At 29.3% G+C, this 26,536-nt stretch overlaps 14 protein-coding genes across 14 annotated transcripts; 5 read left to right on the forward strand and 9 right to left on the reverse strand. All coding sequences in view use genetic code 12, as the record gives it.

The window, feature by feature from the left end:
- Positions 1 to 340: 340 nt before the first annotated feature.
- On the forward strand, positions 341 to 2,374 carry RGD1 (Rgd1p; the record flags this gene model as incomplete). The annotated part of the gene is made up of 1 exon (XM_713373.2): positions 341 to 2,374. One exon carries the CDS (start codon positions 341 to 343, stop codon positions 2,372 to 2,374), a length of 2,034 nt encoding a protein of 677 aa, XP_718466.2.
- A 113-nt stretch (positions 2,375 to 2,487) lies between these two features.
- CAALFM_C106030CA (uncharacterized protein) lies at positions 2,488 to 3,192 on the reverse strand (the record flags this gene model as incomplete). The annotated part of the gene is made up of 1 exon (XM_713372.2): positions 2,488 to 3,192. One exon carries the CDS (start codon positions 3,190 to 3,192, stop codon positions 2,488 to 2,490), a length of 705 nt encoding a protein of 234 aa, XP_718465.1.
- Positions 3,193 to 3,457: 265 nt separating this feature from the next.
- On the forward strand, positions 3,458 to 6,007 carry RTT101 (cullin; the record flags this gene model as incomplete). The annotated part of the gene is made up of 1 exon (XM_713371.2): positions 3,458 to 6,007. The coding sequence occupies one exon, from the start codon at positions 3,458 to 3,460 to the stop codon at positions 6,005 to 6,007; it is 2,550 nt and encodes an 849-aa protein (XP_718464.2).
- A 132-nt stretch (positions 6,008 to 6,139) lies between these two features.
- On the reverse strand, positions 6,140 to 6,481 carry CAALFM_C106050CA (ubiquinol--cytochrome-c reductase subunit 10; the record flags this gene model as incomplete). Its single annotated transcript, XM_019475111.1, has 2 exons — positions 6,140 to 6,367; positions 6,473 to 6,481. The coding sequence occupies 2 exons, from the start codon at positions 6,479 to 6,481 to the stop codon at positions 6,140 to 6,142; spliced, it is 237 nt and encodes a 78-aa protein (XP_019330656.1).
- Positions 6,482 to 6,991: 510 nt separating this feature from the next.
- ACP1 (Acp1p) lies at positions 6,992 to 7,426 on the reverse strand (the record flags this gene model as incomplete). The annotated part of the gene is made up of 1 exon (XM_713369.2): positions 6,992 to 7,426. The coding sequence occupies one exon, from the start codon at positions 7,424 to 7,426 to the stop codon at positions 6,992 to 6,994; it is 435 nt and encodes a 144-aa protein (XP_718462.2).
- Positions 7,427 to 7,667: 241 nt separating this feature from the next.
- CAALFM_C106070WA (mitochondrial 37S ribosomal protein uS12m) lies at positions 7,668 to 8,210 on the forward strand (the record flags this gene model as incomplete). Its single annotated transcript, XM_713368.1, has 1 exon — positions 7,668 to 8,210. The coding sequence occupies one exon, from the start codon at positions 7,668 to 7,670 to the stop codon at positions 8,208 to 8,210; it is 543 nt and encodes a 180-aa protein (XP_718461.1).
- An 87-nt stretch (positions 8,211 to 8,297) lies between these two features.
- Positions 8,298 to 9,338, reverse strand: ARC35 (Arc35p; the record flags this gene model as incomplete). The annotated part of the gene is made up of 1 exon (XM_713367.2): positions 8,298 to 9,338. One exon carries the CDS (start codon positions 9,336 to 9,338, stop codon positions 8,298 to 8,300), a length of 1,041 nt encoding a protein of 346 aa, XP_718460.1.
- Positions 9,339 to 9,701: 363 nt separating this feature from the next.
- CAALFM_C106090CA (serine/threonine protein kinase) lies at positions 9,702 to 12,350 on the reverse strand (the record flags this gene model as incomplete). Its single annotated transcript, XM_713366.2, has 1 exon — positions 9,702 to 12,350. The coding sequence occupies one exon, from the start codon at positions 12,348 to 12,350 to the stop codon at positions 9,702 to 9,704; it is 2,649 nt and encodes an 882-aa protein (XP_718459.2).
- Positions 12,351 to 13,415: 1,065 nt separating this feature from the next.
- On the reverse strand, positions 13,416 to 15,521 carry MSI3 (adenyl-nucleotide exchange factor; the record flags this gene model as incomplete). The annotated part of the gene is made up of 1 exon (XM_713365.1): positions 13,416 to 15,521. One exon carries the CDS (start codon positions 15,519 to 15,521, stop codon positions 13,416 to 13,418), a length of 2,106 nt encoding a protein of 701 aa, XP_718458.1.
- A 459-nt stretch (positions 15,522 to 15,980) lies between these two features.
- Positions 15,981 to 17,777, reverse strand: NPL4 (Npl4p; the record flags this gene model as incomplete). The annotated part of the gene is made up of 1 exon (XM_713364.1): positions 15,981 to 17,777. The coding sequence occupies one exon, from the start codon at positions 17,775 to 17,777 to the stop codon at positions 15,981 to 15,983; it is 1,797 nt and encodes a 598-aa protein (XP_718457.1).
- Positions 17,778 to 17,922: 145 nt separating this feature from the next.
- CAALFM_C106120CA (uncharacterized protein) lies at positions 17,923 to 18,552 on the reverse strand (the record flags this gene model as incomplete). Its single annotated transcript, XM_713363.1, has 1 exon — positions 17,923 to 18,552. One exon carries the CDS (start codon positions 18,550 to 18,552, stop codon positions 17,923 to 17,925), a length of 630 nt encoding a protein of 209 aa, XP_718456.1.
- Positions 18,553 to 19,120: 568 nt separating this feature from the next.
- On the reverse strand, positions 19,121 to 20,243 carry HAC1 (transcription factor; the record flags this gene model as incomplete). The annotated part of the gene is given in 2 exon segments (XM_019475112.1): positions 19,121 to 19,203; positions 19,223 to 20,243. 2 exon segments carry the CDS (start codon positions 20,241 to 20,243, stop codon positions 19,121 to 19,123), a joined length of 1,104 nt encoding a protein of 367 aa, XP_019330657.1.
- Positions 20,244 to 23,745: 3,502 nt separating this feature from the next.
- On the forward strand, positions 23,746 to 24,471 carry CAALFM_C106150WA (uncharacterized protein; the record flags this gene model as incomplete). The annotated part of the gene is made up of 1 exon (XM_713360.2): positions 23,746 to 24,471. The coding sequence occupies one exon, from the start codon at positions 23,746 to 23,748 to the stop codon at positions 24,469 to 24,471; it is 726 nt and encodes a 241-aa protein (XP_718453.2).
- Positions 24,472 to 24,501: 30 nt separating this feature from the next.
- Positions 24,502 to 25,857, forward strand: CAALFM_C106160WA (uncharacterized protein; the record flags this gene model as incomplete). The annotated part of the gene is made up of 1 exon (XM_713359.1): positions 24,502 to 25,857. The coding sequence occupies one exon, from the start codon at positions 24,502 to 24,504 to the stop codon at positions 25,855 to 25,857; it is 1,356 nt and encodes a 451-aa protein (XP_718452.1).
- Between the last annotated feature and the right edge of the window lie 679 nt (positions 25,858 to 26,536).

Below are 26,536 nucleotides of genomic sequence, written 5' to 3' on the forward strand. Positions count from 1 at the left end.
AGAATCTGAAACCAACCCTAGAACTAGAACTACTATTACTACTACTACTACTACTACTATTACTAGTTGTTAAAGCCACGGATCAAGAAGTAAAGTTCAAGGAACTTGTGCGTGTAATTTGTGAAAAAATCAAAAAGTGAGAAAGAGTGGATCTTCAACTGGGAACGACAAATCTACACAACAAACAACAAACAACAAACAACAACATCAATAAGATCAACTCACTATCAACAAACTCAACCACTTAACGAAAAATCTTACAGAAAAGAAAGTAAACAAACCATTATCTAATTTTTTTTATTTCCTATTTATACCAAGTTTTTGCTCCCCCTTAGTCGTCATGTCAGATAGATCAGTTAACAAAACTGATACATCAACAAATTTAGGCAGTAGTCTCACCAAAACAGTATCACCACCACTTCCACAACCACCAACATCAATAGCTCAAACTGATTCAGCAAAATTATTAGATACTGATCCTAAAATCCAAAAAATTTTGAATAGTGATTATACTATTGATGTTTTATTAAATCGGTTAAAAGAAAGTTTGAATACCGGGGAAGAATTTAGTAAATTTATTAAAAAGAAAGCTCAAATTGAAGACGATCATTATAATCAATTAAAAAAATTTGCTGGTCATGTACGTACCAATATGAAAAATAATTCTCGAAATTTGAAAAATGATTCATTACAATTTCAAATGGATAAAATTATTCAATTTGATGAATCATTATATGGAGTAGGCAATTCTTATGTTGTTGCCTTAAATACAATGTATGATGAATTAACATCTTTAATTGGGACAATTGGTAGAACAAGAAAATTGATTAAAGATGAACATAAACGTAAAGAAAAAGATTGTATTGATGCCATAATAACTGCTGAAAAAGCCAAAACCAAATATAATCATTTATGTGAAGATTTAGATCGATTGAAAACTTCTGATCCCAATAAAAAATCATTTAGTTTGAAAAATAAATCAGTGGAACAACAAGAAGATGAATTGAGTAGAAAAGTTGATACTGCTGATCAAGAATATAAACTGAAAGTTGCTACATGTAAAAAATTAAAAGATGAAATTTTGGTGATTCATCGTCCTAATAATACTAAAAAATTGAAAAATTTAATATTGGAAATGGATATTGCTTTAAATTTACAATTACAAAAGTATGCAACTTGGAATGAAAATTTGATTATGAATTCTGGAGTATTAATAAGTCCTTTACAATCCAGTAAAGCATCAATGAAATCAATGGCTAGTGATATTGATAATGAAAAAGATTTGTATCAATATTTGTTAAGAAATGGTACTACGGGGGATAACAAATCATTAATACCAGTAGATTATCATGTTCATCATTCATTAGTTAAAACTAAAGATATTGGGAAACCATTTTTAAATACAACCAATACTCCAGCTAATTTGAAAAGTGCAGCAGCAACAAATAGATGGAACAACAATAATGGGTCTACAGCTTCAAATATTGATGGACATTCGAAAACATCAAGTATTTCTCATGGCGCAGGTTCTTCTATGTTGGGTACATCAACATCAGCATCTGGGTCTTCTACTGTTGCCCCTGGTAAAAGCAATGATACTTTTAATGGCCATTCTAGTTCTGCTACCTATGCCTCACCACCATCAGTTACTGAAAGTTCCGCCCCAGTTCTGTATCTGTCATTAGATCCAGCTGTTAGTCAAACATCATCACCATCACTCCATATAAAGGGACCTAAACCATTATCAACATTCCAACATCCAACTTTTGGAGCATCTATTGAAGATGTTATACAATTTGCTGGTGTTGATAATGTACCTTTGATTGTACGTAAATGTATTGAAGTTATTGAATCTTATGGATTAAACTTGGTGGGGATTTATCGAATTAGTAGTAATCAAAGTCAAGTCAACAAACTAAAAGAAAGTATAGATGCAAATTTCACAAATTATTTAACCATTGGTAAAGATATTGATCCATCCAATGTTTATGAAAGTGAAGTATTTTGTGTTGCCAGTTTATTGAAATTATATTTCAGTAGTTTACCTGAACCTTTATTTACTAGTGCTGCAAGCAAATCATTTATTGAAACGGTTAAATCAACTGATGAACATTTCATTGCTAAAAAATTACATCAATTAGTATTTGGATTACCCGATGGTGCTTATTTCACTTTAAGATCATTAATGTTTCATCTTAATAAAGTGGCACAACATGAATCTGAAAATAGAATGAATGCTAAATCATTAGCAATTATTTGGGGTCCAGTATTATTTAATGATAGTTCAACTAGTGCTCAAGATTTAAGTTATAAAACCAAAGTAGTAGAAGAATTAATGGCCATTGCCACAGATATTTTCGAACTTGATGAATAATTGTTATAATATTACATGTATAATTTGATAAAAATTAGAAAAAAAAATGATACAAATATATTCACGTATATATATATATAGAAGACTTGATTTTTTTTTGTCTTTCTTTCTTTTTAATACATCATGAATGATATTTTATCCTTTTTCTTCTCTTTGGTAGGTTGTGATGTTTGTTTATCATATGTATCAGTTATATTATTATTTGAATCTCTAAAATTAAATCTTGGTGGTTTATTAACACGATGATTTGATGATGAAGAAGCAAGATTTTTAATTTTAAAATTATTCTTATAGTTCTTCTCAACTTGATGTTGTTGTTCTTGGTTTTGTAGTTGTTGTTGTTGAATTCGTTTCAAATCCTTCATTTTAGCTTCCATTCTTAATCTTTCTAATTTCAACTTTTCTTGATCTTTAATTTTAGCAATTTCTTCATCACTTATACCTAAAAGTTCTTGTTTAATATCAATTAAATCATTTTTAACTAAATTATGAAATTCAAAACTATCAATAATTTTATCTTGAATATCTTTATCAACTATATTTAATAATTCATTATTATCATTATTTGTCGTCATTTCTCCTTGTATTAATGCTGCCATTTTCCCCTTGTTTTTCATTAATATATTAGGATCTTGTTTCACTTTATTCCCAATTAATAGTTTTAATTTTAATATTAAATCATTGTAAGTTTCTGATTGTTTGAAATTATCTAATAAGAGTCGTCTTTGATTATCAAATTTACCTTGTTTTTTATATATGGTTATTAGTTGTTTTGGATCAGTTATATCTTTCTGTTGTTGACTATGTGGTTGTGACATGATTAAAGGGTGTGAATCGAATGTATGAAAATTACTTGAAGATGAGAAGGTATCCTTAAAATGTGTATTCAAAATTATTATAGGAATCGTAATTTCACGAAATGTATTTAGTTGTTGTTATTTTTTATCAACACTATTTTTTTTTTCCTTCTACTCACAACCTTCAAATCAATCAAATTAAATCAAACTAATACAACCATACAACCACACAACCACACAACCCACAACCCACAACCCACAACCCACAACCCATTTCCCATCAATCATGTCAATAGACGATATAACAGACAAGATTTTGGATTTCAATAATAGTAGTAGTAGCAACACATTATCTTCACTTTCTACTGGAAATACAAGAATTCCACCGCAACAACGTAAATTGTCTCATTTGGTTTCCAATTCCCCATCTTCCAAATTATATCAAAAATCATTTGAAGATGACAACGTTACTAATAATACATCTGATATCAATAATAAACATAAAAACTTAAATAAACCTACTAATGATGAATTAACTACAAGAATAAAATCAATACAACAATTAGCTGATCGAACGATCGATTCTATATTAAAAGGTTTACCCCTTGAACGTTCATTTGGATATTTGAATTATGAATTCACTAAATTATGTCGATATAAACATGTTGAACAAAGTAAGTTGAGTGATTTAATTTTTGAAAAAATAATCAATGATTTTAAAACAAATTTGAAACCAAGTATAATTGAAATCTTACATGATAATTATCAAGATACTGACTCAATAATACAACTGGTTAAGAATTTTCTAAACCTATTTACTAATTGGTATTTTCGAATGTCTGATTTAAGTAAAGTATTTATTTATTTGGATAATCACTATCTTGTACAACATCGTACCAAACATCCCATAATGCTGTTTGCAATTGATTTATTTATAAATGAAGTATTTGTGGAAGATAAACAACTTGCAAAAAAAGTATTAAACACTGAGTTCCAACTACTTTGTAAATGGAGAGAACAAATAGAAATAGAAATGGAAATTGATGATGATGATGATGAAGAAAATGATTTAATTAATATGGATGTGATTGATCAAAGCTTGCTGTTTACTACAGTATTGGTTGATTTACACAATCAAGGTTTTAAATTTGATTTCAATGAACAATTATTGAGTTCAATAATCACTCATTATAACCATTTAAAAATATCATGGCTTAAAAATGACCCTACTACTTATTTATCAAAAGTTTTAGGAACAATCAATGAAAATTTGAGATTTTTTAAAGCGGTTGGTAAAAATATTAATTTTATCAAAAATTTATTTATGAAACTTCGATGGAATTTAATATTTTATGATTTCAATAATTTATTACCAAAAGTTTTACCTTCATTATTAAAGAATGAGCAAGAATTAGGTATTATTTATCAATATTGTTGTCATAGTGTTGAAGATTTTGGATATGATTCTATTCTGATATTTATATATCAATGGGGGGTTTACACCAAATCAGTGTTTGAATCTATTGTGGATGTCTATGACAAATCGACTAAATCAAGCAATAACAATGTCATTGAGCAAGTAGTGAACAAATACAAGGAGTTAATATCATTGATAATCACAAGTCTCCCTGATAATGATAAATTTGAATTTGAAGTTAGGAATTCTTTGATCAAAACAATTAATAATACCACCAGTATTAATTCTATGATTATTTATCAATTGTGTAAATATTGTGATAATTTCTTCAAAGGGAAATCAAGTTCATTATTATTTCCTGAATTTGAAAAAAATGTTTTAATTATATTTAAATCGATAAATAACAAACAAGATTTTATCAATTTTTACAAAAAGGATTTATCTAAACGATTATTATTATTAAATCAAAAATTCAAATTTGAAAATGAACAAAAATTTATCAATAGTTTGATAAAAGTTGTTGGTGAAAATGATGATGTACTTAGTTTAACAGTGATGTTTAAAGATTTGACTGATTCCAAAGATATTTATAAATCGTTAATCACTGTACCAACGGCAAATTATACCTTGTTGAATAATTCATTTGAGTTTAATCCATTAATTTTAGAGAAAAAGCAATGGCCTAATATCCCTAACAATGAAGATTTGCATGAATTTAAATTACCAGTTGTATTACAAGATATTTTAACTGAAATGACAAATCAATATCAGACATTGGATGTGAAGTATAAGAATCGACAACTCGATTGGACTAATTATAAACTACATCAAATTACGATGTCTGCACAGTTTGATCAAGGTGAAAAAGAAATTACCGGGAACTTGTTGCAAATAGTATTGTTATTATTGTTCACAGCAGAAGATGACAATGGGTATACAATTGAACAATTAAGTTCAATGACGGGTATTAATAATACTCAATTCTTGACTAAAATCGTTAACTCTATTACCAATGATAAGTATGCCATTTTGCGTTATGATGGTAATAGATATTACTATAATTCAAGTTTCAAGGATAAATCCACGAGAATTAAATTACCAATGATTAAAGAATTGTCAAGATCAGAACAACAACAACAACAACAGGAAAAACAAGTCAAAGGTATGAATGATATTGACCTGGTTGAATCCACTGTTCAAGCTAATAGAGATGACGAGATAAAGAGTTGTGTTGTCAAAATAATGAAACAAGAACGACAATTAACCATTATTGAATTATTGAATAAATCAATATCAGTATTACAAAATCGACGTCCAGTAACTATGACAAATTTAAAAACGATCATTGAAAATTTAATTGAATTAGAATATTTAAAACGTGATGATCATAATAAAAATATAATCATATATATTCCATAGGGATAGGATACAAAGATAAAGTTAAAATCAATTACTATTTTTATTGGAAATTTTGTTGTTTTTTTTTATCTATATTTTTATAACACAAGTATTATTGTTTATAAATCTAATAAACATTTTTCACTTTTTTCCTTATACTGGAACATCTTCTGGATCTGGGTTATAAATCCAATGTTGACCGAAAAATGGGATTTTTTCATAAAAAGTCTTTTGGAATAATGGAACACCTTCAGTAAAAGTAGCAACGGCACCACCAGCGGCAGCTCCCCAGAAAACCAAATTTGGAATGTAAGATCTGACTAATGGAGCATTTAATTTACCAAAATGACTCAAAGCTTTGTAAGCTGGACCTTTAACGTACTAAAAAAAAATACCGGCATGTTAGTATCAAGGTACTACTTTCTCTAATAATAAAAATAATGCTAATATTGCTCTTGATTGATATAAAACATATATTATACATACTGAAACCATATTGTATTGATTAGAATAGTTATAAAGTTGAAAGTATTAACAGTAATTAGTTAACTGTGTCTATATTTTTTTTTCCATTCTTTTTGTTTTGAAGGATTGATTTTTTTCTGCAAACTTTTGATTGGTCTTTCAACAGGCTAAATCACGTGACAAGCACATTATCATTTTAATGGGATCGTTTTAGGTATCTACTTCAAGCATTCCTCAAGTCAATTAATTAGTTGATTAATATTCCTAGAACAGTAAAATATTATAAGCACAATTAAGAAAACACCATTGGTCTCAGTTTATGAAATAAATACATTTATATCAACTTTTCTTCTTCTCTCACCCCGTATCCTATTTCTCTATATTACATAAATATAAACAAACTAACTAAGATCAACGGCCAATCTTGTCAAGACATTTCTTTAATTAATTATGTACCGTTTTTTACCTGAATAACATTGTGTGTACCAAAGATAAAGGGCAAAACAATATTCTCTTGTCATTTACATACAATTGTCAAATTTAACAAGAATCTGGTTGAGCTAAAATATAATCAATAGTTTGACCAACAGTTTTTAAACTATCGGCTTCATTATCAGGGATTTGAATATTAAATTCATGTTCTAATTCCATAATCACTTCAACAACATCTAAAGAATCCAAACCTAAATCAGAAGTAAATGAGCTTTGTTCAGTGATTTCACCTTTAGATTGATCTACTTTATCATAACCTTCTAATAATTCAATAATTCTTTCTTTAGCAATATCTCTAGTTAATTCTGGGAAGGCACTATAACAACGAATAAAGTTCATTGATGAAGTCAAAGGAGTGACATTTTTGTTGTTAGTGATGGTGGTGATGGTGAATAATGATCTTGATGATGATTGAATGGTTTTCACGATTGAAGGTTTTGATACTGAAGCTCTTAATGATTTTAATAAAGTAGTTCTAAACATTGTTTAAATGAATATGTATATATATATATGATGGAGGGTTGGGGGGTTATGTTAAAGTAATAAGAAAGATGGTCTTTTTTTTTTCTCTGTTTAAAGAATAATTGAAAATATTACTGGACAAGAATCAAGAATCAAAGAAACGATTCTTAAAGTGAGAGAGAGAGAGAAAAATTTTTTTTTTCTTTTATGATAGAAGCATATTGGTTAATCAAATACACCACCATACAATAATCAACTTGTTATGATTAGATCACTATTCAATGGTATTAGGTTAGTTAAACCTAATAATACCAATATCAATGGTATTACTAGACCAATCACTTCATATATGAACTCAATAAATTCCAACATACCAATACTCAAAAACCACAACAACAACCTTTCATCATTCAATCAAGTTCGTCATTCATCATTAAATCAAATTCAAAAATATAAACATTATGATCCAATTAAACCCAATGTAACCAAGTCACCAGATTTAGATAATAATCCATTCAAAAAGGGAGTTGTATTAAGAATAATGATTTTAAAACCGAAAAAACCAAATTCTGCATTAAGAAAATGTGCCAGAGTAAGATTAACTAATGGGAATGTTATAAGTGCTTTAATACCTGGTGAAGGACATAATTTACAAGAACATCATGTTGTATTGGTTAGAGGTGGTAGAGTTCAAGATGTTCCTGGGGTTAAATATCATTTGGTTAGAGGTGCTTTTGATTTGGTTGGAGTTGCTAATAGAGCTTCATCAAGATCAAAATATGGTGCCAAAAAACCCAAACAATAGAAAGAAATAGTGTAGGTTAGGTTAGGTTAGTTAATATATATCTTGTACATAAATTGATACACACATAACATAGTACTCTTTTTTTTTTTACGCTCTAATATCAAATCTTCTACCACTAGCGGTTTTTCTATTTTCAATAACTTTACCTTCATCATCAAGATTTTCTGGTTTAGCACGATTCAATATTTTCAAATATTCTTTAACTCTAAATCTCATTCTTGAATGCATATAAGCTTTTGAGCATTTGATATGATAATGGAAATAACTTCTAAATAATTCAATATGAGAAATACAATTTTCTCGTTTGTTTAAAACAAGATGACGAGGGAATAAAACAAATGTCACATATCCATAATTATCTTTCTTATTGGTAGTATTAGTAGTAGTAGTGACACTTTGAATATCTAATGGTGGTTCGATATGAGAATATAATACTTGAGGAGCAGTTTGAACTGATCTTTTCCTAGCATCAACAAATTCTTGTAAAAAAACTTTACCAAAGATTTTATCAGTTTCATCTTGGAAAACGGTCGAGAAAATCACCGTTACTCTATCAAATGATGGTTTTAAATAAATGCATTCATCAATTCCACGATATTTAATTACTGATACTGGTTCATTAAATAATTCTTGTTGAATTTCTTCTGAATAAGTATTAGCATTAGCATATTTTTTCAGTAATTCATCATATCTATTAAATGCTTGTTCAAATGGAGCTGCCATGGCATTTCTTTTCAAATTTGATAATTCTTTAATCAATTGTAATTTAAAATCTTCGTCGTAATTCGAAGAAGTTGTAGCAGTTGAAGTATCTAAAACTAATGAATAATCATAACCTTGTTCAACATCATTAGTAGATAATATTGTCAATACTTCATTGAATGGTTGATATTTATCATTAAGATATTTGACAACATCATGTTTAACTAAATCTGGCCAACATCTTAATGAAAGAGATATTAATAATAAATGTTTCTCCCCGGGTAATGTCAGTAAATGAAATGTAGTGAAATCAAAATCAGACACAATTCTATCTAAGGATTTCAATGAACTTTCAGATGGATTAGGAAATAATCTTTCCGTTAAAGTTTTCTCAATTAATAAATTATTTTGTTCAATATGTAACATGGTAGTAGGGGATAAAAGATCAATTGATATGAGTTGCTAGAAGTTAATGGTGAATGGAGAAATTATGAGTTTTCAAAATTCGTTGGAATAATCAAAAAGGAGTAACGTCCGCGCCCAGTTGGATTTTCCTCTACTTCTACCTCTCGCACACGACCCTATTTCAACCTATACCAACCCTAATTTCCCTTTCTACTATTACAGTGTTATCCCATTATTTAATCAATTATAAATTATATGTTTTATACAAATACATATACAAATAAGTTTTGTAAATTATTTAATGCAAAAGAAAAGAAAGAAAATTGAAGAAACGAATGTGACTAACAAATTTGTTAATCGTAAACTGTAATTTTTTTTTTGACTCTAATGATAGAAAGGTTGGCTTTTATGACCAAAACTACTTGCATTGGAATATTTGCGTGATTGTTGCAGTTGTAATTCCTGATCTGATTGATGATTATAGTTATTATTATGAGTATTATTATGATTATGATTGTTAGAAGACATTGATTGTTGGGTAGTAGTAGAAATTTCTCTTGACCAACCAGGAATATCTTCACCTGAACCACCAACTGGTCGTTCCAAAACCACATTTTCTAAACCTAAAGCATCTCTTAACCAAGGATGATTCAACATTCCTCCAGCATCAGCTCTTTCTTCTGGTTTTAATTTCAACATTGGCAATAAAAATTCACTAATTTCAATAGCATCATTCAAAGGGAATTTATATTTTTCAATTAATACATCTTGTAACCCCCAAGGTTTTAATTTCATGATTCTTCTTAATTCATACCTTGAATTGAAAAATTCTCGAGCATAATAACTTTCTTTTAACATTTGATTAGGAAATGGTCCAATCAATTCAATAATTTGGGCAATATGATCATCATCTTTTTTATATGATTTACCATCTCTAGGATCAAATAGATAATCACCAGTTAATAATTCAAATATTAAACAGGCAAATGACCATAAATCACTCAGGGCACCCCAATAATAACCAATTAAAATTTCGGGGGCTCGATATTGTCTTGTTTGGATTTCATCAGTAAAATGATGATTTGTCCAACATGCATTACCCAAATCAGCAATTTTAACAGATATTAATTCATTATCATTGATTATATCTTCAACAACATTAGCTGATGAATCATCCAATGAATAATTTGATTCTTGTGGAATTTGTACTGGATCAACATTGGTTGTAGCAGTTGGTTGATAACTATTGGAGTTGGAATGGGAATTGGTAATTGACATTGAAGATAAAGAATTGTTTAATGTTTGGTTTTCACCGTCTTCCTCATGATCTTCAGTAGTAGTAGCCAACCCATTAGTGGTGGTATTGGCAGTAGTGTTACTGTTGTTAATAAAACTAAAGTTGTTGCTATTAATGGAAATGTTACGAACTGGAGTATTAGTAGTAGATGATGATAATCCATAAACATTGGTAAATGATTTATTGAAACTTCTTAATGGCGATGGTAATGGTTGTGATCCAGTGATTAATGTTGTTCGTCTAGTTCTTCTTCCACTTCTACCTAATGAAGGGGAATGGTTGATAAATGAATTACTACTTGTTAATGCTGTACTAGAAGTGTTAGGTGAAATAATAGAGTCGTTAATGGATATTTTCTTGGCAGTAGTAGTTGTGGTTGTGGTGGTTGTGTTGGCATGATTTGAAAATGAACTATTAGGGGTAGCACTAATTGGTGTTGATGTTTTGGAAGCTGTTCTTGATAATTTTCTTTGTAATTTACGTTGTAAATTTTCTTCTTCAACTAATTTAACAATTTGTTCAACGTCACCAATTTCAATTAAAATATTTTCTGGTTTTAAATCGGTATGAATAACTCCACATTGTCGATGTAAAAAATCCAATGCCGACAATAATTGTTTAGCAATTTGTTTGACAAATACTACGGGGATCCCACGATGTTTATAACGTCTAATTAATCCTAATAAATTCTCCCCTAATACTTCAAAAACCATCACTACATGAACCCCATTAGGTCCTTTATGAGTGAAAGTATCTAATAATTGTATGACATGTTGATGACCTGGATGATGAATATCACTAGTGGTGACTTTATCCAATAATTTTATTTCATCAATGGCAGTCTCAGTATAATGTTTAGCAGAACGAACCACTTTCATTGCTACGTGACAATGTTTATCATTATCACGAGCTAGCCACACGGTAGAAAAATGACCCCAACCAAGTTTCCTGACTAGTGTGTATTTCCCATTTTTATATTCTTCACCAATATAACATGGATGATAACCACCGGGGACATAATCTTTCAAATCTTCTTCATCTGCAGGATTAACCGGTTCTTCATCGGAGATGTCATCGTCTTCCTTGTCGTCATAATCGGCTTGATCTTCTTCATCGCTGTTATTGCTGGGATTCATTCTATTTTTGATATCCTCTACCAAATGTTCTTGTTCTTTACCTAACAAAGTTGATGGTTCTCCATTTCCTGTTTGGGATTTGTTTATATTTTTAAAATTATGTTTATGATTTACCTTCAATTCAAAGTCTTGTTCATAATCATCGTTATCATAATTGTGATAAATATCTTCTAAATTCTTTTCAGTTATGGGAGTTGTTAAAACAGTTAATTCCGGTTTAAAATGTTTTGCTGATGATGGTGTAGTTGATACATATGGAGTACTATGCTGTATTAAATTTGGTAATAACAGTGGTGATGGTTTAAAATTTTCATTAAAACTTTTAGATGAAGGATATTGATTTATATCATGCGACGATACAGTGGATGCATTCTTTATAGGTGTTATAGGGGTAGATTGATTAAAATTATTGTTAGATTTTGTTTGTGTTTTTTTAGATTTTTGCTGTTGTTGTTGTTGTTGTTGTGGAAGATCTTGATGGAGATGATTGTAACTGTTAAGTTTTGAATGATGCTGATGTTGGTGTTGTTGTTGATGTTGCTGTGATTCAGAATCTGCCTGTTGTATAGCTAATGAAAGCTTGGATTTAGTGTTTGGCATAAACAAATGATCAAAAGAAGAACGTTGGTGAGATGATTAATTGAAAATTGGTTGGTAGAAAGAAAAAAGGAGTAAAGCCGTTCAGGTAATAATACTATTGAAGGAAAGATTAATTAACAATTTAGTTTGGAAATACTTGTATATATATATCTATAATTTGTAACTTGGAGTGGTTGAGTTATACTTGATTCATGTAAAAAGATATCTATAAGAATGTTTTTGTTTGTAAAAATAAAATATGTCTCTAAATTTTTTCTTTTCTTTTTTTTTGTGAATTTTTTTTTCCTCACTTGGTTTCTGTGTGTGTGACTTTCTTTTATTAAGTTAGTTGATCTTTTTGAAAGAGGAAATATGTATATATAACTAAATGAGATAGATAACTAAACTGTAATGAAGAAGATAATGGAAATACGAATAACAGACTTATTAATAGGTCATTATGAATTTAAGATTTGTGATGAATGGGTGTCAATTTGAAAAAAAAAAGGTTAATTTATATTTACTATTCTTGATGTAGGAATTTTGATATTTATTCAAATTACGAACTTATAAACACAGACACAACACACGGGCACAACACTCACACAACTTTATGAGAGAAATATAAATAATTTTTTATACAAATTAAAGATACAGTTTATTGTATCATCAATGTCTTTGTTATGTCATCTTACGTGATTCCTAATTAATAGGATTTGATCCTTTTTTTTGTCACGTGGTGCTTTACAGATGGGTCATTTCCCCTTCCTCCTCCTCCTTCTTTACCACCACCACGGTCTTCGCATCCCTGCATCTTGGTCTAATCTTGGTCCCAATTCTTTCCCTCTTTTGTATCGGCGTGGGAAAAAAAAAAAAGACCATTCACTACTACTTCTCCTATTCCTACCAAGTAACCAAAAGAATAATTGAATCATTTATTCATAGAAATGGTAGAAAGCCCTTACCCATAATTTACATTAGATTAATATTTTCGAAAAATATTGTTTATTCTATATAAAATAATAATAATAATAATATAAAATTACGCTATATGAAAAAAAGTAGAATCGATCAAATTAATTAAATTTAATCCATATCAACATCGCCTTCAGTATCTTTATTGTTCTTTCCTGAAGAAGAAGATTCTTGTTTTTTGGAAGCTTCTCTTTGAGCAGCCATTTTTTCAGCCATAGCAGCAGCTTGAGCGGCTTCTTGCTTTTGTCTATATTGTTCCTTTTTTTCTTGTTCTTTAGCTAAATATCTACCTTTGATAACATTACCAATGGAAGCTAATTCTTCATATTTAGCAATATATTTAGCTTTAGTACTATCTTCACCATCTTCATATAACCAATCTTCAGCTTTCATTAATAATCCGGATAATTTTTCTTTTTCTTGATCACTAGCAAAATCTTTATATTCTTCATCCAATTTACCTCTTAATTCATAAATATATTCCTCCAATTGATTTTTTCTTTCTTCGGTATCGAAAACTAATTTGTCTTCCATAACCATAGAAGCTTCTTTTTCAATAAAAGCTTGTAATTCAGCATCTGGTAAAGCAGCTGATTCACATTCAATGGTCAAATCGTTCTTCTTGACCAATTTTTTAACTTCTCTATATTGTGGTTCAGCATCTTCATCAACTTCTTCACCTTCAGCTGGTTCAATCAATTCTTTAACGATTTGTTCTTCAACGGTGTGAGCACTTTCAATGGTGTAAAATCCAGATGGATCATTTCTCAATTTTATCTTGGTGGCAATGGATGATTCACCTTCATTAGGAACAACACCACTGATTTTCCATTTAGCAATATGAAGTTCAGTACCTTTTGGTAATTCTTCTGGTTTGGTATATTTAGCTTCAATTTCAAATGATGGACCTTTTCTGAATAAAGTGATGATTTTTGTTGAAGGGAATAAACCACCTTTAGGGAAAACTTCTAAATGATCATCTTCTTCATCTTCTTTATCCCAGAAATAAGAAACAGTGTATTGATTATAATCTTCAAATTTGAATGGTCTTACTCTAACGGTTGGAGAATGACAAGCACAAATATAAGCATTACCTTTGGCAATGGCTTCATCTTGATTCAAAGTAAAAGACAATGGTTTACCGAAAATTTCGGAAATTCTGGTTTTAACAGCTGGGATTCTTGAAGAACCACCAATGACTTCAATTGAATCTAATTCATCAACGGTAATACCAGCATCTTTCAAGGCAGTTTCAATTGGAACATTAATTCTATCCAATAAAGGTTGTACTAATTCTTCCAATTCTTCTCTAGTTAAAGATGAAGAAACATCAACATCATTCATGACGGATTCAATGTTGAAAGGAGCTTGAGTGTTGGCCGATAAAACTTTTTTCAATTTTTCAGCAGCAACCAAAACACGATAGAAAGCCTTTGGATTTTCATGAACATCAATCTTATATTTAGATTTAAATTCTTTAGCAAAATGTTCAGCAATAGCAAAATCGAAATTTCTACCACCAAAATGTTTATCATAAGCTGAACCCAAAATTTTCAATTCACCTTTTTTAACAGCAGCAATAGAAACTTGATAAGATGAATGACCAACATCAACAAAGGCAACTTTTTTGTATTCATCTTCTGGTAATTCACCAGCTTTGAAAACACCATAACCAACAGCAGCAGCAGTGACTTCATTAACAATTCTAACTGGGTTTAATCCAGCAATTTTACAAGCATCAGCAGCAGCACGACGTTGTTTTTCAGTGTACCAACCTGGAACTGATAAACAAATATCAGAAATATTACCTTTAGTTTCTTTAAGGGCAGTATCTTTAATTTTATCTAAATACATGGCTAATAATTGAGTGGCAGTGAATTCATGATTTTTAGTTAAATATTTAACTTTACCAGAAACGCCACCATCAACTTCATTTTTAATTAATGGAATGGTGAAAAATTTTTTTTCAATTTCAAAATCTGGATGATCATGAGGTAATCCAACAATTCTTTTTAAATTATCAACGGTATTTTTAATATTGGAAGTTTGTTGATTCTTAGCACTTTCACCTAAATATCTTGATTTATGACCAAAACCAACTAATGAAGGAGTTGATCTATTTGAAACTTCATTGACAACAATATCAATTCCTCTGTTTTTAGCACAAGCAATAACAGTATTATTGTTACCTAAATCAACACCAAATGGAATAGACATATTTTAAGAATTATATTAAGTATATTTCTCCAATTGAACAATAAAAGTATAGGGAATACAATATTTGAAAGCAAAAAAAAAAAAAGAAGAGAACAAGGAAAATTGGGAAGAGGATTTATAAATTTTTTTTTTTTTTCAACCAACGATACAACCAAAGAAGAAAAAGAAGAAGAAGAAGAATTGTTCCGCACTGTTCCTATAAGGGAGAGAGAAGACAGTGTGGCAAGCTGCGTCCTCCTACAAATGAGAGTGTTAAGGCTAAAWTTTGATTGAAAAATTTTCTCTATTGTACTGGTAGTGTCCCTCAAATCAAAAAAAGACTTTACTAGAATATTCTACAATGTTCGATAGTTATTCTGTTTCTTAGTGCGCAATCACGTGCTGTTTTGTAAATTTGCCAACCAATTACTATTTCATTCAATTTTTTGCAACCCAATCTATACAACAAACTAATTACTATTATACACTCTGTTCTAATATAGTCATTAAAGTCATCCATCCATTGGATTCAACTAATTTCAAATAATCTTCCAAATTTTTACTCTTAATATATTCAATCAATAAATCTATTTCTTGATCATTTAAAATATGAGTTTTAATTAAATGTAAAATAAAATGGAAATTAAAAATTTGATCATTATTTGATTTCAAATAATTATGTAAAGTTTTCAAACTTTGAATATCGTGATTTTCATCACCTAAAAATTCTCGATTTTCAATGACATAAGAATTAGTGAAAATAGGAGTTGGTTGTAATGGGAACAGATCAGTTAATGAAACCAATAAAAATTCACCAGGGAATGTAGGTTTAGCATTTGATTTAACTTCTAATCCATATTTATTAATTTTCAGGTATTGAATATCGGGGACATAACGATGATTATTACTTTCATTAACATAAATTTGTGAAGGTTGAGTACAACCAGTAATTATATCGGCTTTAACTAATGCTTCAGCACTAGTTGAAACTTGATAAGATCTTGGTTCAATTTCACCATTTAATCCACCCGATATGACACAAGTAACAAATTTTGATGAAAATTGACCATTATTCTTTGCTGTACTATATTTAGATATATTAGGATATTTCAATTGAAATTTAGCTGCCATAATGATTTCTAAATTAGTTAAAAAATAACTATCTTTATGTCTTTTACATAATACTTTACCATTTTTAGTACCAGCATCAGTTAAATCAGTGAAAATGATCCCTACTTTATAAAGTCCAAATTTATTAGCCACTTGATCCACCATTTTTTCTTCTTGTTGATCCCAATCTAATAATGTAATTCCATCTAATTCATCATGTTGTGGTGGTTCAATTATAGTTTCCACAATAGCTTTTATACCTAAAGGTGTTTTCTCAGATTTAGCATATCTACCATATAAATAACCAAATCTTTGTACACCACTAACTCTCCAAACATTAATAAAATCATTTAAAATAAATGAATCAGCAAATTCTAAATGATCAACCATTCTGAATTTTTGTAATTGTAAAGTTATTGGAGATGGTTGACATTTAGAACATATACCATTAGGATAAGGTTTATGACCTTGATTACATGTTAAATCAATAGAATAATCCACGGGGTCTAAAGGGGGGAAATATGATCCACCGGATGATTTCAATTTTTCCAATTGTTGTTTTAAATAAGCATGAAATGATATATGTTTTATAGCGTGATCTTTACGATAATTTTCATCCCATGGTGGTAATGGTGAACAATATTCACACATTCCTTTAGGTCCATGTCGACACATTGATGATAATGGACGAGTAATTAATCCATCTTCTTTATCTAATTCTTGATCTATAGGTAATTCTTCAACTTTTAATGGACCATGCAGAGTAACCACAGAGTTGATTGGTATTGAAGGAACGGGGCCAGTAATAGGAATAGTATTGCCACTAGCAGTATTAGTAGTAGTATTTGTTGCTGTTGTTGTGGGTCCACTGTCATTGGTGACCGATTCATAATTGACATATAACATATCACCATTTTTCAATCCTAATTCATTCACAGTTTGATTCTGAAATTCATAACTTGATTTACCTTTATCTTGAGGTTTATTAGCAATGGTTAAACTTTGTAAATCAATTTTATTATTATTACCATTGCCATTGCCATTATTACCTGATTGTGATAATTTCTCAATTAATTGTTCTAAAACTAAAGTGAAATTTGATGATGAATCCGTTGTAATACGGAACATTCCATCTTTAGATCTAAATCTAAGTATAATTGATGACATTTGTGGATAATATAAAGGTTGGTTTTTATTTGATAGTTGAACTTGAACTTGAACTTGATGTGTTCGTTTTTTTTTCTACCTGTTCTTTTTTTTGCCATTGAAAATACAAGACGCAACAAACAAAATTAACTTATATAATTCAACTTCAATTTATATACACTTTTATACAATCCTTTAAATTATCAATTATATAATTTTGTTTTAATTTAAATTTAACGTCTTTAGTATCCTCCTTTTCTGAGTCTTTAGGAAATTTGAAATCTTTCTTTACCGTTAACATCTTTAAATTATTATTATGTTCACTATTACCAATTTTTTTCCATAATGATGTAATTTCCAGTTCACTAACATTACCATTACCACTACCACTATTGGTGATAAAATTTTCATAATTAATTAATCGTAATCTTGCTCTCACATTAAGTATAGTTTGTTGAGGTATTATAATCTTTAAAGTATCCTCCTTGTCATTAATAATTAATTGTTGAGTTTCAATATTTGTAATTGATTGATCATGATTATTATAAATAAGTATGGGGAGAATTTTAGGTTTTAATTTATTTATTATTGAATTTAATTGATTTTTTGATAATTGAATATGATAAGGTTGATAATTTATATTGATTAAATATTTTGAATTAATTTCTATTGATTTAGAAGAAGAAGAAGAAGAAGAAGACGTGGAAAGTTTAGTGGTGGCTGATTTTTTGACAAATATTTTGATTGGTATACTTAAATTATCAGCAATTTTAACAAATGTAACTTGTGGTGGCATATTAATATGTTGTAGTACTCTTAATGTAAACCTATCGGAGTTTGTCTAGACAGCAATTGAATCGTGTTTGGTTGTAGGTTGGTGGGTTTAGTTTTTTTTTTTGGCGTCTCGATTCCAGTACACCATTAATAAATCCAACTTTTAACAACTACTACAATATAATCAAACTATACTTAGTACTACTAAAAGACAAACTTGTATTAATATTATTAGATAACCCTATATATATCAAAAAAAGTATTCAATCAACCATATATAAATAACCATTGATGAAAAACAAATCAAAAAAAACAAAACCAAATAATATACAATATCAACTTATATATATATTTAATAATAGAAACCAAATCAAAAAAAAAACTTTATGAAATTAAAAACCCAAAATTTATTAAACACCCAAGAAAAATTTACCAACATTACTTTATTAATATACCTTAAAGACTTGTCTTGTCGCTTCAAAACCAGAATTATACCCCCGCCAAACACAATCAGGATGTGAATAGGGAGGGCGTGGTCATATGTTTAACCATCTTTTATTTTTATTATATTCTGGGAGCGCCAAAGAAATTTAGACTTTATGAACTTCAACATCATCTCCTAAAATCGAAAAAAAATCATCAAAGTCCAACTGAAATGATTCTATTGGCTCTGCTGGCTAGACTGATTGCTGCTAAATCAGCTATAGAATGATTAGTTGGACCGGAAGATGAAATTAACGATGATGAGGAGGAAGGGGAGGTTGATGATGATGATGAAGTATCTATATCAATTTGTAATGGGGAATCATGGAATGAAAGTGGTGATGGGTAATTCCAAAAAGCGTCTTTTGATTCACTTTTTAAATATATTTCATGTTGTTGTTCTTGTTGTTCTGGTTGATGTGTTGGTTGTAGTGGTGATTGTGAAAACTCTTTTTTAATAAAAATATTATCAATATTAAACTCCTTTTTTATTTGAATTGGTGATGACATGGTGGTATTAGTTCCACTAAAGTTAGTAACATCTGGTGATAATGAAGATACTGAAGATGGTGGTGTAGACGTCATAGTTTTGTTGGAACTTTTTGTTTTTGTTTTAGATTTAGTTTTGGTATTAAGTTTCCTTTTTTTAGAAACTGGTTCTTCCTTTTTAATTTCTTGTTTTTCAACATGACCTTCTTCTTGGTGTTCATCCTCATCTTCTTCTTCTATGTCTTCATCATTTGACTTCTTATTATGAGACCTTCTTGTACCACTCATATTAGAATGAATTTGTTCTTTTAAATCAGAAACATCATCTAAAACTTCAAGTTTAGACAATAGTAACTCCTGATTATCTTTAGTTAATAATTCAAATGCTTGATTATAATTATTATTCAATTTCATTAAATTTGTTTCCAATTTTAAAACATAGTTTTCTAAATATTCAACATGTTTTCTTTTCTTTTCTCTAGATGCATGAGCTGCTCTTCTATTTCTTAATATTCTTTCAATCTTTCTTTGTTCCTTTTCTTCTTGAGTCTTGGCTCTTTTCCTAGGTGGCAAAGTTGATTTAAAAGTAGCTGGATCTATATCTAAAGTGTTGCTATGACTACTTGTTGATGTTGACATTGATGGTGATGTAGTAGTACTTGTCATTAAAGAAGTTGGTGTAGCAACAGATAAATCATCTATATTGGAAGTAGTATTGGTGTTATCAACAGTTAACTCCATTTTTTTGTAAGTTGTTGTAGTATATGTAAAACTTGTGTAACAAAGTAAACAAAGTTAATCAAATATCAGATAGACTTATGTAAAAACAAAAAAAGGGATATATATATATGAAAAATTTTCAAATCTTAAGGTTATTTCCTGTTCTTTATAAATGGAAAATGATATAAAGGTGGGAAATAGTGATTTATAGGGGGAAAAAGGACGAGGAAGTAGAATTTTTTTTGTTGTTGATTCGTTGTCCTTTTCGTGTAATACTAATAATAGTAGTTCCTTTGTGTTAAAAAATTGTTATGAGTGAGTGTGTGTGTAAAGTGGCACAGTTTTAAAAATAAACAATAAAGTAATGATTAGTATGGTAGTGTCCAATTAATCAAAACAACAAAAAATAAGAATGTTTAAATCGACTATGTGGATGTGTGTTATGGGAATTTTAAAAATAGCTTAGCTAACCGACTTTTAATCAATATAAACAATTAAAAAACTTAAAGCTTAGTTGTGGGCTTTTTTATTTATTTCCTTATCTTAACACTTTTTGGTGAAAAAATTAAAGAAAGAAGGCAGGAGGGGGCTGTGGAAATATATAGTAACACTCAATGGCAAAAAAATTTGTTCACTTTCTTTGTTTAATTGTGACCAAAATAAAATGAAAAAAAGAAAGTGCTTTTTTTCGTCAAACTAATAATTAAAGTGGAATGGTTTAGACTGTATGTAAAGAAAAACTCTTGGTTATGATAGTGGTGGGGGGATGAAATATTTTTTATTTCTCTTTTGATGTGGTAGTAGTAATAGCAATTTCTTAACCAATTGATACAACTCTTGATGTAACTTCTTGGTGTAGATATACTTGATAATGTAAAACAAACAAGAAATTTATACAAATTGCAAAAAAATGAAAAAAATGGAACTATTTCAAGGAAATTAAATGGAATATTTATATTGAAATTTTTCACCAACAACAACAACATCTACTACTACAACATCTAGAACTACTACAATTACATTCTATATAGTCTTGTTCCTATTATTAATTTATTTGGAGTATGTTCTTTTTTGACAATCTTGGAATTTTTCACTATAAATTCTTTTGGAAAAATTTCTTCTCTCAATTCTCAATAAAGTTTAATTTGAAATTAATTCCTGTATAATAATGATAATGTTGTGGGCGTTTTTGTTACCCATAACCACTACCACTACTATCACGATTAACCCTTTCGTTCGTTTCAGATTACTATTCTCTTGATACACATTCTTACATTTCATTACATTATTCTCTAAATTGTTTCACAACTGACAAAAACAACATTCTTGTTTCTGCTGAACGTTTTTCCTTTTTCCTATTTCTTTTTCTCCCTTTCACTTTCAATTCGTGTTTGCTGTGGTAGTTTGGTTTCCTCCTTTTCTTCATCATTACTATGTTACATCGCCACTAAATATGTGTTAATCCATCTTTTTAGGTCTTACTTACAAAGTGTTAGTTAGCTAGTTCTATTGTATGCTGAAATGTTAGTGGTTTTATTAATGCAACACACAAAAAAATTTCTTGCATTCTGTATGTTATATGTACCATAATACAGTAAGAACCAATCAAGCAGTCAATTATTATATAACATTGAGGCGTGTAATTCCGAATAAAATATATTTGCGCATTACCATCTTTCAATAGTCAAATTACAATCGATGGAATTTTTTGTGCGATTTCGGTTATTAATAGATTGCTTCTTCTTCATCCTACAATATAATAATATTAATAATTGTTATTATATGTGGTAAAGGGATTTGGAATAATGGTCCATTTTTTCTTTCTTTCTCCCCAGTTTTGTGATTAATTGGAAATAGACGTCAAAAATACATTCTACAAGAACTATTTCCAATAATTTAGGGTAGGAAGAGCCGAATACATATATCTCTTTGATCTTTTTGATTGTTGATTATAACAATAATCAAAATTCTCTTCTTCCTACGGCACGAATAATTGGAATGTCTTTGTTCTAAGAATATGTGTGTGCGGCGAGGTGTGGTTAGATAGATAGTGATTAAATTCCAAGATTATTGTGTCTCCAAAAAAAAAGCAATTTATCAAAGTGAATTCAACCAATTAAAATTCTAAATTCTATCTCACCTCCTTAATCTTTAAATTGAGCAAAGTGATGGCGGTGGTGTGGTGGTGTTTTAAACAGATTTAAAGTAAATATCTTTAGAAAAACCCATGCTCTAAAGGGTTTAATTCTACACCAAGTTTCTCTTCATAAAACAGACCACACACTGACTATATATGAAATTATACCTAGAATCGCGTAAGTGTGTGGGTTTATATTCATGCATCAACTAAATTTTGATTAGTAGTGGCGATTTCTAAATTTCATTCAAAAAATATAACTGAGAATAAATGAAATACCACCAATTTTATGGAGTCAAAGAAATGCTTAGAATTTAAAGAGTTGATTGTTATTTCCGGCTGTAATAAATAGATTATTTGGTATAGGTGTAGAAGAAATGTGGAGTTTTTCTAAAATTCTAGAAGATTATTCATCATAGTGTTGTTTGATACTCAAGTCGATGAGTTCCAATGAAATTATGCTATATGTTAACGCCTTGATTGAAATTTTTCACCCTGGGTGTATCTTTTGAATTACATGTATGTTTGAAATTACAACACGTTTCACTGTAATATCTCAACATATGAATCTGATACATTTATATCTGTTGTTGGTGACAAGATTTTTTTTAAAAAAAAATAGAACACTAAATTATTAAAAGATCGACAGTGTTTCATCAATATCTTTATAAAACTCAACTCTTTACCAATCAACATCATTCTTCAAAAATGATATAGAGAACAAGAAAGAACTAGCTGCTTTTACTAGGTAGTCATTGTCTGCTAAACAACTCTAATTAATACTCGTTAAAGCTTAAACTGAAGATGGAAGTACGCTTGGTAAACATTCATTTTTTATTCCTCACAAAAGAAATTCTTCCAATTGTTTAGCTAAATACATACAAAAATAATTCTTAGCCATGTATATAAACCAACTCCTATTCAAACAGTACAATCCTTTTAAAAATAAATCAACATACATAAACCCCTTCATCGTAGATATTATAGATTTACACTAACTAGAAAAAAAAAGCATTTGAATGTATTGTAACTCTATTCTTATTGTTATCGGCTGCAAAAATTCAAGTTTCATATTGCTTAATGTGTATTGTTCAGTTAACTTTACCTATCATTGAGATTAATATCAAATAAATTCAGGAACCAATTTATCACCCAAAAGTAACATTTTTGTTATTTCAGTAATTAATCAATTGTTGGTTTTCCATACCAAAAATATACTCAATAATCCCAATAGAAAGACAGTCAATACTTTTTAAGACGCCCCTCCTCCACATATAGTAATATTATAAATACAACTATCAATCGCACCATTAATATTAACAAACTTCATCACTTATCGATTTATTGAGTTTTTAATTGTCATTTTGAATAATTAACTAACAAATCATGACAATTCTAAGCACTGATGTGGATCTTTTTTCCGAAGCAGCAAAACTTCCATCTGAAGTTATTACTATAATTGTTGATCATTTACCCAAGTGTATTTTACCAGAGTTATTGCATTTTCCACCGATTAGAAGGGAAATCGCATCTACAATTCTATCAGATGTATACATTACCGAAAATGTTCAAAGACACAAGGGTAGTGACGAGCTACTTGTTGGACATTCCCTGTGCGATTGTAGCCACTTCAAAATCAAACTCATTAAGTTGAAACAAGGCATTACTCAATGGAATATATACCCAAAAACTATACATTTGGAGCGTATAGAACAATTTACAAATGTTTCAAACAATTTTCCAGAACTTTTAACAGAGGCTCTAAGTATTAATGGTATTTTCTTTGGTAAAGAAGTTTTAGAATCAAACGAGTTGACAAAATTCTTAGAAAACTCCAATATAAAGTTTGATATGATAATATTGAATGACTTCCAGGACCTAGTAAAAATACCTCCTGTGGCCACAACTATTCTGTTATTTGACACTCTATTGGATAATTATAATATTCCTGATGTCAAGAAAATAGACATAGAAATGAAATCTCGTAGTATGGATTCTGAATTTTATGATTTTCCAATTGACATGGACGAATTACAAATTAAAGGTGAAATGTTGTTTCAAGCGACCTTAATTCCAAATTTGCGGAAATTATGTATCACGGCAGAATACTAGATAATTAGTTACAGATTAGAAGAGTTGACTATGTTAGAGTATTTACTGCTCAATTCCCTCGGATTTACTAGCTTTTATGCTCTTGAAATGAATGTTCCAAATTTAAAAACCTTAATATTGACTGAGTGTGAGGGGTTGAGCGAATATGACGGTTTAGAGGATTGTCAACATTTAAAGCATTTAACAATAAATGACTGTGCCTATCCATTTGAAATATTTAATGAAACACGTTTTCTTGAGTTAGAAAGCTTTGAATACAGTGGATCCGGTTATATAAATCCAAAATACTTTGAAAAAGAAAATTTAACTTTTCCTCCAAATTTGAAACAATTATCAATCAAAACTTCCGATTTCATTAATGTCAGGTCGAGTCAAATAGTATTTCCTACTTCATTGATCCGTTTAGAGCTTTTAGATGTATCGTTTATTGATCAATACTTTCATTTGGATGACAATTTACAATATATTCACATTGAGACACCAAAACTTTTGTTTGACAGCAAATTCAATATCCCTTCTATGACCGAGGAATTGATATTAAAAGCTGATTATCTAATATTTGAAAGTCCAAATTTCATGTATTCCTTGCCAAAGAATCTTTTACGATTGCATTTAATTGCTGACAAACAAGGAAAGATGAGTTCTTTTATTCAAACAATCAAATGGCCATTGATAGTGAGTGATTTTGCAATAAAGGGTTTCAATATTGATTACAAGACATTGAAGTTATTGAATTTAAAAGAATCTAGACTCAGAGAAATTAACGTTTGTCAAGGCAATGTAAAGGTGTTAAATACAGATTTGTTTCCCATTAGTGTTGAATATTTCACTTTGCTGCATATGGGGATACACAAATTACCTGCTTCATTAGAAGAATTGAAAAACTTACAAAAGTTATCTCTATCAGGTAATCAATTTAGAAAAATAAACTCTGTCAAGTTGCCAATATCGTCCTTGATAGATTTAAATTTAAGTCAATGTAACCTTGGTTTAGTGTCACCATTTTTGGTTTCAATGTTTGAGGAAAAGAATAGAAATCCAAAGTTAAGAGTAAACGCTACGGGGAATTTAAATATCAATATTAGTGATATAAAAAGAGCCTTAAAAGTAATTAAAGGACTTTCATTAGAACTCAACAAATTTAATGAAGCATTGACGGAAATATCCAAACATTCTTCTCGTTTGCATTGTATAAGTCAACTTGTCGATCCTTACTTTGAGGAATCTACAACTGAAAAGATAGTGGGCTCTGATTACGACCCAGAAGATCTTTACAATGGAAGTGATTTTAATCTGGATGAAGAGGAAATTGATTACGTAATTGCTCCAGTAACCGAGGACGAAAGTGAAGAAGAGAGTGAAGAAGATATTGAGGAAGATAACTAAAAGTGATAGATAAGTTTATGTTTGTATTGAATGTTGGTGCAGTTATCTTGAATACTACTGTAATGTTTGACTTTTTGATTGATATACCGCCCTTTCTTTGATTATTCAATACTAGGTTAAAGTTTTTGCTTGTTTACAAGATGTTGTAAATATAGCTAACGCTAATTCTTGATTAGTGTGAAAAGCATAACAAAGTTATATTATACATAGGCTGAATACAATTATTGTTGTTGACTACTAATGTCATTGCTAAATTAAAGTGTTAGGGTTAGTTAATTGATTAGTGAAAAACCAGCTAACTACCGTATGAAATTAATGTATTAAGATTAATTCCTATTAAGGATAAAACAGAGAGTGTGTTAGAAAGAGAAAGGGTGAATTATAAATATGTGTTAAAATCCCCTTTAGAGACTAACTACTAGAAATCTATTGATGGTTTCATATATAGAGATTAACGATTATATTTAYARTATAAGTTGGTAGTTGCTAGTATATTTGAARGCACTACAGTATAGGATGTCAGAATCAGATCAATTAAACTCTACTAATAATACAGGAAACACTTTCATTAGTCTAGATCAAGCCAGTACAATAATAGCAGAKCAAACTCAAGGAGCTAACCCTCTACATAATTAAGTAATTAATGAACAATAACTTACTTGGTATACATATATTTCTC

The sequence above is a fragment of the Candida albicans genome, chromosome 1, assembly GCF_000182965.3.
Source record: "Candida albicans SC5314 chromosome 1, complete sequence".
NCBI lineage: Eukaryota > Fungi > Ascomycota > Pichiomycetes > Serinales > Debaryomycetaceae > Candida > Candida albicans.